This window comes from Lichenostomus cassidix, chromosome 6, assembly GCF_008360975.1.
Source record: "Lichenostomus cassidix isolate B80296 chromosome 6, HeHo_3.0, whole genome shotgun sequence".
NCBI lineage: Eukaryota > Metazoa > Chordata > Aves > Passeriformes > Meliphagidae > Lichenostomus > Lichenostomus cassidix.
The window spans coordinates 9,372,922-9,392,574 of NC_139487.1; the positions used below are offsets into that span (position 1 = coordinate 9,372,922).

Here is a 19,653-nt window from a genome sequence, read left to right on the forward strand (position 1 = left end):
AACCCATTACGGAAAACCTTGTAAACTCAACTGCCTTATTCATTGGTACTTCTAAAAATAAGACTGTAAAGCCAGACTAAGCCCTAAACTCACACCAGGCCTAAGCACTGAAAAATTGCTTTAGTTCATCTTTTGCCAGAAGCAGTCACTCTTGGGAATCAGGTTTCACAGGCACCTTGTCCCAGGTCCATTTTCTCACCGGAAGAGTATTAAAACCCATCAGCAGGTTCCAGCTCTTGGGGCTGAAGCAACCTAAACACAGAATTCATAATCCCTTCACTGGATTCACTGCATGTCTCTCTCAGGATTAGCCCCTTCATTTACACAGAAGTGAATTAAAAAAACTCAGAAGGTTGCAAATCCAGAAATACTAAATTAAACTGTTACTATAGAAGAGATGTGAAATAGATGGTTAAAATTAAATTCTTTATTAAAGGTACTTCACAAATATTAGTCAAAGGAACAGGTGTTTGCCAGTCCCAAAACAAAGGGAAGACAGGAAACAAAGCAGGAAAACACCTGAAGTGGCTCACCAAGACATCTCATTTTTAAATATTTTACAATCAAGAGGAAAAAAACCTAGTAAACTGAATAATATAAAGAAATACAAGTTCCTAATTCAAAGTCCTACCAGTGTTTTCTAAAGGGGTTGACAAATACTCTCTTCTTCTGATATTTACCACACCTCTTCCTTTCCCTCCCTTAGTTAAAATAATCATTCAAATTCCCCATCCTTAGATGAACAGTCATTACTATTGTGAAACTTAGTTCATCGAGCTAATTTGCTATCAGGATCAGTTGCTTTCTTTTAAATAAACCAAAAGCATCAGATCAATTTAAAAATCTGCTCACTAGAGAAAATGTCTGCAGATAACGTTAAAAACACAAATTGGATAAGAGCTATGCATACCAAAACCCTGTAAGATCATAATCAAAAAATATACGTGAACTTCAGCACACAATAGAAAATTGCAGGAACTTGCTACAAACAACATGGCACTATTAAGTATTTCAGATGGTCTAACTTGTATAAATATTCTTAGAGTCTCATTTGACTCAACTTGGCACACAGTGAGTAGTCACCTACTAAAGAACATGTTTTACATGGCCACATGTTACTTCATAAGAATGCCATGTGCTTAATTCACTTAAGGGAGCTTCTAGCAGAGAGAAATAGCTGGTTTGCATACTAAAGATACCAGGTGTCATTTTTAACAAATTGAAAGCAAGAGGTACAGACAAAATTAATATTTTTTTAATTAAACTTGATATCAATTTTTAAAAACATACATTAAATAAATTCAATACACCACATGGTATTAATCTTGCACTGAGAATAACGAAGATGACAATATGAAATAAATCTCAAATTGTTTGGGAGATACTACACATGCTAGAGATGGGCAGTTGTGGGTAGAGATTAAACACTGCATTCAGCTATTTCAACAGTGGCTCCTGGTCTAAAATAGCCCTGAGTCAGAAGATGCCTGCACCACACTTTGTACTTACTATGTACTAGCTTTCCAAATGCCAGCTGTACTCTCTGACAAACTATTAACTGTTTAACAGATATTTAGGTGAAAGGAGCTGCTGGTGTATTTAATCTAATCTCTTATCAGAAAGCAAACCGGTTCCCTGATCGCTGCAGAGTAAAATGAAAGGCTTCAGATAAAGTGCTTTAACCTTCAGTTGCACTCCACAAGCAGAGAGCAACAGCACAAAATGACTGGCCCAACAAGACACCCCAAAAGAGATCTCAGGAACTGTTGCAGAGAAAACAAGAACAAAATCCCATAGTCATTATTCATCTGGTCTGGGGGCAACTCCTCCCTAAACTGAAGCCTGTAGGTTTGTACAAGTTTAAACTCATGTCACCAATCCTCCTCTGAGAGAAATCAAATCCTTTCTACAATCCCTACATCCCTAATGTTTAATATGCTCTGGCTAAAGGCTGATGCCCTAGAAAAATAGGGAATGGGGACAGGATGGTGATGGAGGGGGTGGGAAAGAAACTATCTTAGCAAAAATGCAGAAGAAAAGAGAATCCCTCCTGATCATTTCTACCAACACCAAAACATGACATGTAATTATTCTGTTCCAAATACAAAAGTATAGTTAAACACAACACAAAGTTTGACTTAATCTTACTGATTTAACAGTAAAGTGACTTTCAGTGTATTTTAGTTTTTCTTTTCAGCCATCAATACCTCCTGATATACCAGGGAGGCCAGTGAAGGAGGCAGAGTCAAATTCACAAATTACCAAGGTCAGCAGGGTCCAGCATTTTTTGCCCTGCTCAAACCAAAGTGCATTAGCCTCCTTATACAAAGTATAGGAATTCTCATAAAGATGTTACCTATAAGAAAGCTATTTAACATGAATTTAAAATTAGTCTTTACCACCCCTGCAGGTTTAAATGCCATCTGAAGAGAGCAAAGAGCTGTCTCTACTTTCAGTCTAACAGTATCATCCAAAGACAGGTTTTCCCTCATTATTTCAATATAAAGGCTAAATTGTGACCATATCAGCAGTCAGTTATTTTCCAACTCTGACTCCAGCCTGTAACATTGCTGACTGTGTATGTGTGAAAGATGCACACAAGTTAGTTGCAAAACTTGAAAAACAGAGGCTCAGATACCTGACATGCACTATACACAACACCTGCACAAGGCTAGAGAGCAAAAACTCTTAGTGACATGTTTCTGAAACTGTCTAAGCAATGAAAATTCAACTTAAAACATTTAATATGCGTTCCTCAAAATGCACGTAACTCACAGACCTGGTTGTCTCAATTCTGATGTGCTCCTTTGAATCACTCTTCCCTTGTGCCTGCTTCTCACATAAAGAAAATAAGATTATAGGCTTTTTCTTTCTGCAGTATAGTAATCATTCCAAAAATGCTGAGCTGCAGTTATAATACATCCGTGCTCATTGGTCTCTGCATCTAATTACTGTGTGATGATACTTACATTCACTAAAATCAACTGTCCTCACTCTAGTCTTATCAAGCTGAATATCCAACCAAAATACAAACTAAAAAATATTTTCATAAATACATCAAATCAGTGAACTCAGAATTAGTTAGCCACTAAAAGCTATCCTAACCTTTAAAGAAAGCAGTATGTATGTATTTAACTATATTGGGTTTGCACTGGAAATGTATCAATTAAAACATAGAATGGGAGTTGTAATTAGCTAAAAATTATACAAAAATACAAAAACACTTCAGATTGCAACAGAGACAGAAACAACAGCTGGACCTTATTTTGGGCTATCAATGAAAGCATTGCATTTTACTCAATTCACACTGCATACAGTAAGACAAAGCAACTGAAATTTATTTAATTTTTCATTGTAATCGGTTGGTTTTTTTTCCTTTTTAAATTACTATTTAAAGCCTTTCTGTGAAATTAATGACTTACATAAAAGTAAATCATATTGTATGAGCAGTTTTTACCTAACTGGCAATGCAATAAAAACATTAACCTTTCTTAAATGAAAGATGTGTTTAATTTTTTAATTCTGCCCTACTATATAGAGCAAACATATAAAATGTCTAACACACAAATATACCTTTATAATTTTAGCTAATTAAGAAATGTGAGAATTATTTTATGCAGACCAGGGTTCCACTTTTTTTCTTCCCTGCAGTTAAATGCTGTCCAATAGCAGATACTGGGAGAAGAACCTACAGAAGGGGGAAAAGAAAAAGAAAGGGGGAAAAGAAAGAAAGGGGGAAAAGGGGGAACGGCACTCTGAAAAACTTCCTGAAGAGTGAGTGAAGATTCAACAGTGTGTAGCTCAGTGACTTCCCAAATGTAGAAGCAACTGTTTTATTTTTTCTTCTGCATAACTGCCATGTCACCCTGTGAGCTTTTAGCATCTACCTGAACCCTTGCAAACATTGAGACCCAGATGTCCCTTCGCAACCCTTGCAAACACTGAGACCCAAATGTCCCTTGCCCGTCACATGCAGAACTGTCTGACTTTCACTAGGGTGAGGCAGCACCTCACAACCTCATCCCTGCCCTTCCAGACCTGGAGGATAAAACTAGTAAGTCACTTCCCACTTGACATTTTCCAGTCAATTTCATTACTTTCCATTTACTAAGTCTAGAATGGAAGCCAATAAGAACCAGAAGTTTCTTTCCCTTTATGAGACCACCATGGGAACTACACAGGGCTTATAATAACACTAAAATTAGACTGTAAGAGTGGGAGCCACTACTTTTAATCAGATGAAGAAAAGGCTGAGCTTATTGCAATTGCCCAATACTAGCAGAATCCAATTAAAGAAGTTTCATTAACAGCATAGTCCAAGAACAAAACCTTAGACAAAGCACTGAATGTTGATCAGATCTCCCAAAGAGAGCCTATGGAAACAGGCTTGATGCCACAAAGCACAGAATGCTCACTGACCAAAGCAAATGTTGAGAATGTGAATATTGCTGTGAAATGCTGAAGCAGGAGCCTCCACAATTTGCTCCATCTGAATGGTGATTAATTAATAACATCAGACCCATCAGCCAGGTCTGAACGTTGCCCTGATCACTGAGGGAGCTGCAGGTGCTCAGACATTTCAGAACAAGACTCCTGCTTTTGCTAAGCCTGCCAAATTTAAAATATCACTTTAAAGTAGTTTCACATTTCTTCAGAAATATCTTTACTTCTAGGCACTTAAAGCTTTCAACCACAATTTTGCATAACCTGAGCCATACCAATTCCATCTGTCTGGTTCTGGTCAGCACTTCATATTTTATCAGCTGTGGGTTTTAAGAGAACAGCAGTGCTCTTAGAGGTACACTGGGGTAAACAGTGTAACCAGGAGCACAATTTCAACTAGCAAAACCAATAAATAAATAATATTTAATTTCATGAAAGCTGTGATTGCAGCTTCTGAGCTACAGTGCCACAGCAAATGGCAGGAGTGTAGTGCAGAGCTGGAAATATGCCTCCAGTTTTCCTAACCAGCTCTTAGGAACAATGCTATGTCCGACACTGGAAAGTGTCTCCATTGACAGAATTTTTTGTGGTTTATAAGTGTAATTTTGGAACATTTACAACTCGCTATTCTTTTTCTTATTAAAATTTCTGTTGCCTTAGATGTCCGTCCATACAGCACAATTGATTATAATCAAACTGCACACTAAGCACACAAAACTAGAAAATTACAAAGCAGATGAAGAATCTGGGGTTTTTTTAAAGCTGTAATTCTGTTTCTGTTAAATTTCATTCTTAAATAACTTTTCTATGCTTTTACATAAGAAATCATGAACACATTTGTACAGAATGCTAAAATTAAAAGTTCAAAGAGGGAACACTCATGATGTGGTATTTGCAGGACAAAATTATCTAAGCTAGCTTGTAATCCTAAGAAACTATTTACTCCACCCAAATTTTGTTTTCAGTCTCAAAAATTCAATTAATAATTTTAATATAAATGGTTATATTCATCACTTTCTTACATGTAACTTTTGGATATATTAGCATGTCAGTTAAGTATACAGAGATAAGACACTGTGTAAATAGAAGTAGATAACAATTCCACCACCGCCCCACCCCCCAAAAAAAACCCAAAAACAAACACAACACAACATGGGGGGTACATTCTGCAATAAAAACACTAAGCAGCTAAGATCCCACTCACTATGATTTTGATTCTGGGCTTGAAACTCTTGGAATGTGCTAAGCCATTCCACAAAGCACACTTCTCTTACAGGAAGTGATCTAATATAAAAAGTACTTTACAATTTTAAATCAACAGAAATACAGATATGAATGTATTAAGCTAATATCTATAAAGCAAGGCATTAGGTCACTTCCTGACAACTAATATCTAAAATCGACATTTGTTACTGCACAAAAGCATACTTCTACAGCATTAGCTGAGAGAAGAACTTGGTATTTTTACAGAGTGGGTATATTGGCTCTGCTACCTCTGCAATCACTGCTGATGCATAATCCCTTCCCTGCCACTCCCCTGCACGTCACCTCACGTCCCTCTTTACAGCTCCAGCACATTTCAGTACTTGCTCTTAGTTACCAAACAAACTTTTTCTTTTAATTTGGCAGATTCAGATATCTTTCTGTGGTAAAACCAAAACTTGTTCAGATAGTTCAGGACTTATTTTAAGAGGGTTTTTTGATGGAGAGGAGGGAAGGGGTCCTTTCTGAGGTGAGGGAGAAATAGAAAAGGAAGGGGGCTGTTTGTTTTTCAAAGCAGCGTGACAAAAACATCCTTCTCAAGAAAAAATGAGGCCTCCATCAAAAGGGTGTCAGTGGGGGAGGAGGGGACAGACCCAGCAGTAATGGAAAGTCTAGTCCATAACAGGAGGCTCATAGGCTCACAGAACATCAAATATTTATAACGAGCAAATGTGCTCAGTCTGCTTTGTCCCTGGTCTGTAACCCAGAGTTTGACTGAACAGAGACCCTTTAACAGCACTCATACAGTGAGCATCCTGACACCTGGAAGGTGTAAATGTTGCAAGAAAAGGCAAACACCAGGCAGGTCCCCAGGAGCAGGTAAGAGACAGAAGCTGCAGTGAGAGATGGAGAGGCAGAAGGGTTGTCCCAGCCATGCACCCATCCACGCGCCATCGACTCGCTGGGCTGTTCTCGGTACTCAAAGTTCCTCACTGAACAATCCTAACCACAAAGCAAACTGTAATCTAAAAATCATGCCACAACTTGCTTTAATATGTTGAACCAAAACTGTGATGACTAAGAAATAAAGCCAATGTTGCTGAACTGGCTACGGCTGCCTTTTCTGCAACATGCATAAATGTAGGCTGATCATTATCATTTAAGATGGAACCTAAAGTTTTTCCCTTCACTCTTAAATTCTGTCTGCGAACTACATGAGGCACAAACACTGATTTCTGATTTTAAGTTCTTATTTAAATACTTCTTTTTTTAAACTTACTGTTTACAAGAGGGATTTTCCACTGGAGAAAAAGCTGAACTAGAGTAAGGTTAACGACACAACAGCTCACTGCTGTCTCCTACTATTATTCAGCTGTCTTTGGTGGTTTCTTGAGCTCTAAAACATTGATATTCAGCTTAGATAAGCATGTAAAGAGATAACTACCTACATTTAAGAGCAAGTAACTTCTAAATGCTATGAAGACAATGCAAGGGAAAAACAAAACAAAGAAAACAGAGAGAAATCCAGTCCAACCAGGTATGAACCTGACTCAAAAGAAACCACCTAAGCTTACAAAAACTTTCTGAAGAAATAGGTGAGTCCAAACCATCCTGAATGCATAGTGAACAATTTCCTATCTATCCCCAAGTGACTTAACTCCCTAATAACTTGGTGCCTCTCCTACCCAAAGACCTTTCCCTGTACTGTAAGTAGTCCTGCAGCATATTACAAGTGAGATTTTTTCAGTTCTTTGAGAAGTTCAGTGACTACCATGTGCTAAACAACTTAGTAAAACATAGTACTACTCTGCACAAGAATGAACAGTATTAGTCTATAAGCCTTAAACATGGAAATCTCACACTTGCTTAGAGAATTTTTCCCATAATTAACACTTTATCCGGAGAACTCACTCCCTAAATGTGACACATACACTACACATAAGTGTTATGTAAAACAACATTCAGTAAGATTTACAAAATAGCTACAAAAATAAAGGCTGTACTTATGAATGGTGTAAGTTAGATGAGAGCTCCAGATGGAATGGGATCTCCAGAGTTTAAAAATATCATCAACCCAGGAAGGAATTTAGTTCCAGTGGATACATCATCAATGTAAACTCTGCTCAGGTCAAAGTTTCTCAACAAAAAGCCACAGTAACTTGACACTCAACAATTTACAGCTAGAAGAAAAGCTGGAGTGTCATTAAGTGGTTCCTCGCTTTTCTATGCATTAAAGTACATTAATAAAATGCTCAACACTGAATACCATTAAACTGATAACATTCATCCTTCTGGGTACGTTCTGGTGACAAACAGAGCTTAAAATCATAATGGCCTTGTATTTAGTCTTTTTAAATTATAGCAGCCATCTTTTTCTGCCATCTGTTTAAAACTGATTTAAGGAGATAGGAAAAGTCATATTTTGTTGCTTCATCCCATATGAAATTCTGAAACCAGCCAAGGACTGTGTTTATCTTAGTCCATTATTTCCAATATAAGTAGCAAACTCTCTGTATTCGGTTCCATAAGAGCATGATAACCTTATGATTTGGAAGATTTTTTAGATGTTCCACCAAAGGAAAAAACATATACATAATTAATTTTAAACATTTATGATTTTAGTTCTATTTTTCTTTACCCAAAGATGTAAGTTAAAACTATCTGCCAAAACAGTTCAACTGCAACTCTTTTAGCCTTTCATTTCTTTATATGCTCAGTTTCATTACAGAATGAACAAACAAGCAGTAGACATTTACTCGTAATGACAGAACACCTTAAGATTTAGAAGTGATGGATTTTTTTTCCTTGTAACTCTCATTCTCAGATGATTTAAGGTAAGAAGCACACCTTGCTTTTAATCTTAAGCATGAAGCTGCCTTGAGCCAAACACCAGCCATTCTACAGTCACCAACAAATACTCATTCTTGAATTTGCTCCCCTTCCTGAACATTTTGAAAAAGTGATTTATTTTCTCTTCTCCAGCCTGTTCACATACCTATGGTTTCTGGCAGGTCCAGGAGCTCATTGTGCTGCAAGTCAAGGTTGGTGATCTGCGTGCAGCTCCCAATCTCTTCTGGAAGATGTTCAAGCTGATTGTGCGCTACATCCAGCGTTATGAGGTTACACAACTCACCTAAAAGCACAGGGAAAAACCAAAACATAAAGGTCTTTAATGTGCAGCTCTCGATAATGACCTCCACACAGAGATTAATAGAACCAGATGGATTTTGGGATAAGCTGAAAGAAAGCTACTGCTACCATAAAGTTATACATATCAAATAAGGTATTACAGGACCATAATTTCATCAGTCAGATCTAAAGCCTGATCAACAATTTTGAAAAGCTCAGATAAAGCTTTAATAGATTCTCTGAAGAAATGTTATTTATTGACTGATTTTCTTCTGACAGTTCAAGCTGTGGAATACAAGTACAAAACTTTAATCTTACACTTGTTTCAGGCTGACCAGAAGTTTAGAATACCACTAAGTCAATGAACTGCATTAAATTTTGAGAAATTAAGATGTTTTTATATCATTAATTACTTTCAGGCACAAAAATCAACAACTAAGAGAAAGCAAAATTATTTGACTGACAACCTAGATAATCCAAAGTCCTGACTGCTATTTTTAAACATTTTTAGTCATCACAAAAAAGATAACTCACAGTAAGTAAAATGTATGCAAGCAGATCTATAGCAAATAAAAGTTTGAAATAAAAGGCTTTTCTGTTAAGCATTAAAAAGTTTGGATTTCCTTGGACTTTAGAGCCACTTTACACAGAACTACATCATTCCTGACATTTACACATTAATTTAAAAGCACAGCTAGGCACAACTCTGTGAACAGTAGTTTCACCTACTTTTACGTCAAACACTCTGTGTTCTTAGCAAAAGCTTGTTGGGTTTGAAAAAAAGGAAAAACCAACTGTGTACATGAATATAGGTGTATGTATTCACATTTTCTGCATCTCATGGAGATGGAATTAATGCATATGATTTGAACAGCTTCCACTCTCTCCAGTAAAGATGAGGTCACTGCATTTGTATATTAGAGCATGACTCAGTGAGTAACCAATTTGGAAGAGTAGCAAATGTCTATTTTTAAGCTTCAGCATTGTATCTTTGACACAAGGATTTTCCCACAGGCCTGCAGCATTATCCTGGGCAAGTTCTGACGTGTAGAGTGTCGACTCATTAGGTCAGCAGATAATCACAACTGGTGATTTAATAAATCATAAAATACTATGAATTCAGACTCTGTACTGAGTTCAGGCATCATGTAGCAACAATACTCACTATGTATCACAGAACAATTGTGAAAGGCCAAGAAAAAAGTCCACCTCAAAGCTTTGTTATTCTGTTTTTCTTAGATTGCTAACATGTAACTGATCTTATTTCCTGCACTTTTTTACCCAAAATGGGATGTTTTTCTAGAAACTAAGCAGATGCCCCCTCTCTTCCACCAGGAATCAAGTGTATTCCAGGCAACCAGAGGCAACAGCCAAATGTGCTGTATCCAGCACTGCACAAACCACACACCAATGCCATTAACATGCAGAAGAAAACAAATGTAAGAAAAAATTGAGCAAGAATTAATGGTCTGTGGCAATGGAATCTTTTTATTATTCATGGAAACAAGTGGGCAAAGTGTAGAATGCAACAGGAGGAAGAAAAGCTTGAGGAAGACTTAAACATCCCTCCCTTTAAACAAACAAAAAAGAGCCTCACAAAACTTACTTAAGGTAATTCAAGAACCTTCACACACTTTGGGGCAGTTGTTTTCACTTTGTGATTGCTGTTTTCATTTGTTTTCACTTCAGACCTTAACCAATGATGTCAAATTTGAAATATGGCATAAATTCCATTTCATCGCACTGATTTCTCATTTACTTGACTCTTCCCACTCTACATCTGCTGAAGTCGAAGAAACACTTGGGGGTTTTGCAGCAACATGTGCTGCACTTCATTCTTGCACCTGCTGATATCTTTGAGAACAGCAAGCTACATGTTTGAAACAAACATCTTACTACCTAATTCTGGGGAGAAATAACGAAAAGTGATGCCTATGTCTCTCTAGAAAATTAAGGGCAAGCTAATACTTTTGTTTAATTTGGACAGCCATACTTAATATTGTTACATTAAAGACACAGGCGTTATTTTAAAAAGCAACACTAGCTGCTGGCACTAAAATTTTTTCAATACTTTAACTTGAATTGCTGAGACACAACAGAGTGCGCAAGACAAAAAAAAAAAAAAATCACTCAAGGTACGTTTCTCCTGTTGCTGTCCATGATGGATGGAAAAAGAAACCTTACATCAAATATGCCTAAAAAGGTGAAAAGTGTTTGGGTGATGTGGTAGAGACTCAAATCACAGAAGTGAAGAGCATGAACCCAGTCTACCTATTTAAATACTCCATTTGAGATAGAAATGAAAGAAAGGCTAATTCAGAATCACTTTATAACCCTAACAATACACATATAAGGAGGGTAACTCAGAAACACTATGTAATTAATCACAGATAATCACAGAATATTCTGAAATGGAAAGGACCCACAAGGATCAAGTCTGACCCTTAAGTGAATGGGCCATAGGGTGACCAAACCCACATCCTTGGTGTTATGAGCACCACACTCTGATCAACTGAGCTAAATGATTTTTTACATCTTCCCATGCAAAGGCATACAGAGGACCAGCTGTGGTGTGAGAACTACAATACTGAGTGTCCAAGGATGTGGGAGACCCGTCACAGTAAATGGAAGGCTCTTCAGAGCACCTCACAGACTGAGAGCTCTTACTCCTTGTGGGGCTTGAACATCTACTGTGAGGTGAAGGGAAGAGCAACTTGGGATGGGGAGAGGTGCTATGGAATCTTTAGGGAAGGGAAAAGGGAGCAATCAATGTAGCTTAGAAGGAGAAGCATAGGAAAACAGAGTAAGGAAATGAAAAGGTCCAGTCCCTTTCAAACCAATGCTGGTCCTGTCCTGTGGCCACCCAGCACCACCTGCCCTGTCTTCTCTCTAAGCTCTGCTTTCCTGGGTGAGAAGCTCTCCATTCCAAGGTCAGAGTATCAGGAACAGTGCAGGTAACATGACCAGCACTACTGAACACATCCCAGGCCGTGGGACAAGAAGGGCTCTGGGCACAGTGGCCACCAGAGCAGCAGCCACACACCAGGGGCAGCTCCTTGCCTGGCAGAGTGACCGCACTGACCAGCCCCTGAATGGCCACATTGTGCACAGCACTGCTCACAACAGCAGCTCTGTCAGGAGTCACACCAGCACAAACACATGGCAGAAACAGCCAACACAACAAATAATGAGCTGCAACTACAAAGAGGCCAAACTGGAGGCCATCTGCATAATGCTCTTGCCAGGAGCTGATGTTTCAGTGAAAGTGTCCTTCTTATTGTCTGAACAGCAGCAGTTGTACTGAGGAAATGCTTCTCAAAAAAAGTGAAAATAAGTTCCACCAAAATGCAACTGAAATCTGGCATTTTTGCTTTGCCAGGGTAAGAAGCATATGTCAAAATCAGTAAGAAAGTTTTCCTAAAGCAAAGGTTTGTTCAGGTACAGAACAAAAGATGTCGAATGAGTGAGGGGCTTAGTCACAGTAAAAGAATCAACATTTGCAATTTTTTGGTGTACTACATAAAATTTGCTAAAACACATTTTTATCTTGATTTAACAGAAATAAGTCAGCTAGAAATGTGCTGCAGATCAAAATCAGCCTTAACCAGAAAACAGTTTCCTGAAGAAAAACCCATTCTTTTTCACCACGTGGACAACTCCTGCATGACTTCAACTAAAATACTGTTCAAACACCCAAAATCACTCCAATAAGGCAAGCACTACTTTAGGGAAACACTAACCTGAGGCAAAATGAACTAACTCTTTTTGCCACAAGTAATGTCCAAAACAGACAAGATCTAAGGCTCACAGTAGTAAATAAAGGATTCTCTATGGACTACTTGCAACTGCATTGAAGGGATTAGCACACTCACAACAATTAAAAAATAAACTAGGAAGGTGCTAGGGTTTGGAGTTAGTTGGTTTTTGGGGGAGAGTTTTTTGCCTTTTTTTTCTTTTTTTTTTTTATTATATTGCACTGTGATTGCAAAGGAAAAAAAGCAATTAAAGCTCAAAGTCTGCCAAGAAAGCAGACAGGAACTGCATGTACTAGCTGGCTTGACAATAAAAGATTTTAAAGTAGGAGCAATGCCCATTTGAAAAACATGAAACAGTTTCTCTATAAATAACCTCCACCAAACAGTCAGTTACACCCTAGCATGTAGTTTTTAAAAATTTGTATTTTAAAAGGCTCTAAAAAATCACACAATTCACATGCTTTTTTCAGAGCATGTGAAGACTCCAACCACCTTCCATTTAAAAAAACTTGTTAAAAATACAGCTAAGCATTCACCTCAATAATCCTTAAAAAAGGCAGGGTGAGCAATCACCTCACTGTTGTTCTCATACACACAAAGAATAAATGTTATAGTATGACAAAGCTAAATACACCTGCTTAAAAAAACAGTACAATGAAATGACTAATATTTTCAGCATCATGAGGCAGAGTTATAGTCCCATTTCATGGCCAACTTTGAAAGCCTGTTATGACAAGAGGGCCAGGTTACATGCCCTGACTTACAAAACTCTGGAAGTTCTTTTTGGCCATTTAAAACACAAAATACATCTTATTACAAAATATTAAAGTACACACAAATTAACAGTTGGAGAGAGCACATAGGTCAATAGCAAAGAGGCTTCAGAGTCTCCTATCACTAATTCAGTCAGTGGGCACCTCTCTTGGATGGCAAACACAATTTGTAATGTAGCCTGTTTTCCACTGGATTAACGCCGGGCCAGCCCATGCTTAAGCAGATTGAAAATTATGAAATCCTTCACAACATGATAAATCCTAGGCCAGATGACACAGCAAGAGGATCAAGACTCTTATGGAAAGTAGAAGGAAGAGGAGAATGCAAATATTAGTGGGACTTCAGGCCGGTGTGTCAGAACACTGGTTGTAAGCTAATTTGTAAGTATTAATTAACCAAAATCAGCAATGCTGGGAACAAGTTACAAACAGTTCCCATAACTTTGACAGTTATTCATCTTTGACTTGGTTCTCTGCTGGAAAAGGAAAAAAAATAAAAAGGAAAAAGAATTTTCAGCATATAAAAACTCTTCAGAACAAGTTGTCTGATTTTAGAAAAAAAAATTTAAAACAATTCTACAGCTTCTGAATCTATGAGATCTGAGTACATCACTGTGACAGACACCCTGAGCTCTTTGCTCTGCATTACCAACTGCCAAAAGAACAGGTAAGCAGTCAGAGCTGTTCTGAATTATTACTGCACAACTATAACTTACACAGAAGAGTTACTGAGGAGAAGGAATGTAATTTTAATATGGTCATGAGTGACTTATCTACCAAAGTTAAAATACTCATATAAGTAAGAAATGTGCACAGTAATATTTTTCACAATTTGCAGAATGCACACCAGGATCTAGTTGTGGGAACCACTGAAAAAAACACAGAAGTTAAACTCAGCTGAAAAGTTGAAGACTCAAACTGTGCTCTAAAACAAGCTTCAACAAGACACAACAGCAAACACTTTATTGCTTGTAACTGAAAGCAACAAATACAAATGAAATTAAAAACATGTTCAAACAACATCTCAAACATGCGAAATGTAGAAAAAACAGTCTTAGCAAGGGCTCAAGGCAGGATTTCAGGTGGACATAGAACCTCATTTGAGTGCCAAGACTGAGGTGAAGTCTTGCACCTAGCAGGGAATAACCCTGCAAAGAGGTACAACCTTGCACTAGGAGCTCTGCAGGGAAGGACCAGGGGGTTCTGGTGATGCTGAACCTGGGGTAACATCTGGATCCTGCCCATCTTGAGAGTGGAACAAGCTCTCAAATAACAAAGGCTACCCACCTCCCAGGCTACATTAGCAAGGGCAGCCTGAGGGAAGCGATTATTTCCCTCTGTTCAGTACTTATGAAAGTATTCAAACAGTTAAAATAATTGCAGCATTGATTAAAAAAAAAAAAAAAAGAAGAAAAAACCCTTGACTCCTAACAAGCTGTCAGTATTTACTGGAATTACACTTGGGGCATCATCCCAGTAAGCTCTGCAAGCAGATCAAAAAGGCAAGACAACTTTATCATTATCCTAAAGCCAGTCTGAAGAAAATGTAATCAGGAGGAATTTCACTAGCTGACAAGACAAAACTGCATCCCCACAAGAGCTTTCACAGGAATCAGAGCCCACATACTAAAGTTGAAGCTGGTCAAAAGGAGTTCTACACTTTCACTGCAGCTCAAGAAAACCAGCAGAACTGGATCAAATAAGCAGTCATCATCTCTGACTTCTACGGAGCAACACACATGTATCAATGCCTATACTTATTCCAATTTTGTTCACAACTTCATGCTTTTATCACTTTAAAATACAAATATATAAAAATATTCTCAACCACTGTTTGCAGACATTACCACAACACCAATTAAGCCCAGGAACACAACATTTTTCATTTCAAATTGATGGAACAGAGGAAGGGGTTCTTAGATACAAATAATGTAAATAAATATTACTCTCTATTGTCAGGTCTGCCAAAAGCAAAAAAGGGAAATGAAATTCAGAGGATCACTAAAAAGCTTTGCAAGTAACAAGTCGTTTAACAAGGAGGTACCACATTTAGCATGGAGTGAGTAGACCTGAACTAATGTGGCTGCACACATCTGGTCTACTGTCTACACTACTGAAAACAAAACAGGTGCAAGTGTTATGAAAAAGCGTTTCGAAGCAGTGAAGAAACCACAAATAATCTAAATATTGGGTAGATGGGGGAAGAGAAGAACAGAAGAGAGTCTCAAAGACATTCCAAGTCTGGTGTAGGCAGATTCCCTGAATTACATTCTAAAAATATTTCCCTTGCAGAACAGCCCTGACCAGATTCTCCCCAGAATAAGACTTGCATTCACAGACAGAAAACACAATATTTGAAGTCTCAAGAAACTTGCAGAAACTATGTAAATGTAATTTCAACCACGTTGACAATATTATTTCTATTTGCGTTGTGTGTGCTAGCATGACAAAAATATTCAAAACTGGTATAAGATGCAACCTTGTCTTTGCAAAGAAAATATTATCAATTTGATTGTGCAAAACAATTCCTTCAACATAACATGGAGGAATGCAATAAAACTCTAAATACAAGAAATGCAAAAGCCTTGCTTAAGTAACAGCCTGCAAACTGAACCATTTGCTTGGCCTCATCCCAAGACAATTCCTCTGGTTTTCACCCTTCTCGTGCTGACTGCCTGACTCACCAAAGCATTCACATTCTTCCATTCTGATCTTCAACGTTTTGATCTCAGTGGAATGGACAATTTACCAGATAAGGAGATGAAGCTAGTGTCCACCTTGTGGACTTGTCCCCACAATTATCCCTCCAGATTGTTCTTAGGCAAAGTTTTTACATGGAAACCTTTCCATTAAGGTTTTATTTCATGGATGCCACCAGAGACTGAACAGCCAGGTGAACAGGTAAGTTCAGCCTTGGACTTGGTATTTGCGTGTGTGTATACATATGTATATATTTTCAACATCGGTGTAACACTGATCTTTTAGTCAGGAACAACATTCAAAGCAAATCTGTGGACCTTCCTAAGGATGAAAGGCATCTATAGGAGTTTAAAGCAAAAAAAATGGTCAAGCCTTTGGAAGAGGAGTGTACTGAGAATTACTAAAGAAACAAGCTGCACCAGACTCAGGAAATCCCTGATACAAAAATAGCTGGATGTGGGCAAGGAGTCAGGTTAAGCCTCATATATAAACTTACTCTGTTTCTATGCACATGTTTGTTTAGGGCTAGAGTCAGAACCAGGATGCTGGGCAAGATGCACTCTGAAACAATTTATCACCCTTAATTAGGATGTAATTTGTTAGAAAGTCTGGGTTCACAAAGAGCAACATAGAGTAGCTTTGCCATCAAGAAACTTCCATCAACGGATTCTCACCACTATACACAAAAACACTACAAAACATTGTTTTTGGAAGGTGTGGCTGAGCGCCAGGACTACCAGGACTCCAATAAGCTACAGCAGGTTTTGTGGTACAAGGCATGATCTGAAACTATACTGATTTCAACTACACCTAAAGTAACAGACAACAAAAGCAGCAGCTGGGAGGCTGCCAGGAGGGGAGTGGATACTGCCACTTTCAGCATCGTGAAGCTGTTATACATCAGCACATCCATTTCCTGAAAACTCCCACTAAATCACCTGCAGAGCTTTTGGCTAAACATGAAAAAAACCCGAAGTGTTTAAGTATTTTTACATCTTATTCAAACAAATATCTTTATATTTGAAAACAGAACAATGCATACCAAGACCTCAGCTTACTAAGCAGTCGACTGAAATAATTTCAAATGTAAAAGCAATATAGGTGTTGCTAGGAAAGTGTTAAGAGAAGTCTGACAAATGACTAGCAGAAATTGTTTGATTGGTATCTACCTATAATAAAGCAACTGGGTGCAATGGAATGAAAGATGCTTAATTCTGGGGCGAAAAAAAAATCAGAAACATATACATCTGTTTACTAACTATAGATAATAACACTTCCTCTTTCTCACTGAAATGCTTGCTTTATATGCAAAGCAACTTTTCCTCAAGTGTAATCACCTAATTTAAGTTTGTGTTGTTTAACTACCAGAGACAGTTAAAAAAACAAAATAGAATGAAACTTTAGCTCATTTCCCAGCAGCTCAGAGCTGGCAGGTTCAATCCTTCCAGGTTTTCCTCAAGACAACAAACACCTGTAAAGCAGTTTCCAGGACTACCTGAGAACAAATGTAGGCAACAGAGAGAAACTGCTCTAAGAACAATGGCACATCGCTGGCACAAAAATCAACTACTCAAAGGCATACTGGGTATTGGAAGAAACATCTCAAGTATCAGAGCACTTAAGAGTCCCTATATTCAATTTATTTCAATGAGAGTAGAAGGAAAATAAACTCTATAAGGCTGGAGAATAAAGATTCCTAGACAAGTAATTAAATGGCATGATTGCTTACAAATCAGGGGACCATTTATTTTAAAGCAGCAAGGTCATGAAGTGGGAAAGGTGTTTATTCCTACAGAAAACTGCATATTTTTGTTTAGTAATAGTGAAAGCCATCACAAGTCTGTAGCACCAGGGTAAGACTTTAATGCCATCCCTCTTTGAGGGAGCAATAGCAATGCAACATTTTTCAAACCGAAGTCTGGATGTTCAATTTTCTTTTTGTTCAGACTAACCTTTTGTAGCACATCTACCTCCAAAAGATAAAGTAAAGAAAACCTAGGATTCTTTGCACAGTGTGCACCAGATCAGCTACATAAGCACATCATAGTTAACTGCTGCAAGACTCTTCTTTGCTGGACAAGTCAGTGGGTTACATAAGCTTTGAATTTTTAAAAATATGAACAAGCACACTAGCATGCCATTGTGAGCCTTAGGCCTTAGAACAATGGGGCATTTTTAAAAAGAATTTGAAATGCTCCACATGATATTGCTTTGCAAAAGATAATGGCTTCATTTTACTTCCCGCTCGGCAGCAACAAAAATTTCTGTGTTATTTACAAGCTGATAATATGAGTGCTTGCTAGTTTATAGTATTTAGATACTGTATTGTAAAACATACAAGGGATTAAAAGCACTGAGACTTAAAAGGGAAGGGTTTTTTTAAAGTGCATATGTGAAATGTAGAGAAATAAGTTGTAGAGAAGTGTTTAAAGAAATAGAAATTCCATTGGAAAGTCAGAAATACAGTTTAGTAGTTTCATTTTCAGCTGTTTTCAGCTCAAATATTTCATTAAAAAAGTAACATGAAAGTGAGTGACAAGAAAACAATTACATAAGTTAAACTGTCTTTACTGGTTTTACTTTTTGATGAAAAAGATTTTCAAATGCTTGTTCTATGTGTCTTGGCAGTTAAAAATTATTTGTACTACTTAAATTTCAATTAATTTTATTTTTCAGCTGATTCAATTTCAGACAACCTAGTCTGACAAATTTACTTGGAATAAAAAAGGATGCTCCTGAACATCATGATTTCCCTTTGAAATCTTCATAAAAGTGACAGTTGTCCTGCATTTGTGCTTCCAAAAGGCCTTCCACAATGAGGTGCTGACCCGTAACAAGGAACATGAGCATTATCACAATACAAATAAAGGCAGGACTAACTGCTGGATACAAAGACAGAAGTAAAGTAGTTAATGTTCTCAAGCTAGGGTTTGATAGAGAGCTGAGAACACTGCCTGTATGCATATCAAGACAATAAGAAAAAAAAATACAAAAGAAACAAGTCACATGTTCATGACACAAGCATCTACTAATTTTCCTGTGAAGCAGTTACACATGATCTCTTTCAAGACTACTGTGAACAAACACATAAAGACATTGCATACTTTGTAATACTCAACAAACAAAAGAAACAAAGAGGTTCCAACAACAGCAGTGTCTGCAGTGTCAAACACACCTAAGGAAAGCTTCTAAAGCACAACACCAAACACTAGGATGCAACAACTCACAAAAGATTTTTCTTCACACACTAGTAGTATTACTTTAAATTTATGCAGCACTATCCCCAGCTGAACTTCAGAGGATGGCTCTTTGCTAGATTACACCTAATAACTGAGCCACAAACAGAACCTGGTAAAAGTACTGACAATTGTTAAACAGCTCAACCAGCTAAATTGGCCACAATATCTTCAATGAATGTAGAAACACGCAGTTTGCTGGGCTTTCTGTAAACATCAGCCCCATGGTTTCCAGTTCGATTTGTTGACCAGTAAAAAAATTCAGCAAGGCTGTTGAACTTAAACTAAAGTGTCAAAATAGGTGAAAATTGCAATTCCTTCGTCATCCCAGGGGAAATTCAAAGGATTGCTGAGATGCTCATGACAACTCAAAAAAACACATGGATCAGAAAACATACCACATTAACCATTTCA

The 19,653-nt window shown here is 37.6% G+C and overlaps 1 protein-coding gene across 4 annotated transcripts in view; it reads right to left on the minus strand.

Moving 5' to 3' along the window:
• SHOC2 (SHOC2 leucine rich repeat scaffold protein) overlaps positions 1-19,653 on the minus strand; it is a 62,828-nt gene that overhangs the window by 17,272 nt on the left and 25,903 nt on the right. For all 4 annotated transcript variants that reach the window (XM_085064864.1, XM_085064865.1, XM_085064867.1 and 1 more), the window contains one exon: positions 8,642-8,779. In XM_085064864.1, the coding sequence (XP_084920990.1) occupies positions 8,642-8,779 (138 nt within the window). The remainder of the gene's footprint in view (positions 1-8,641; positions 8,780-19,653) is intronic.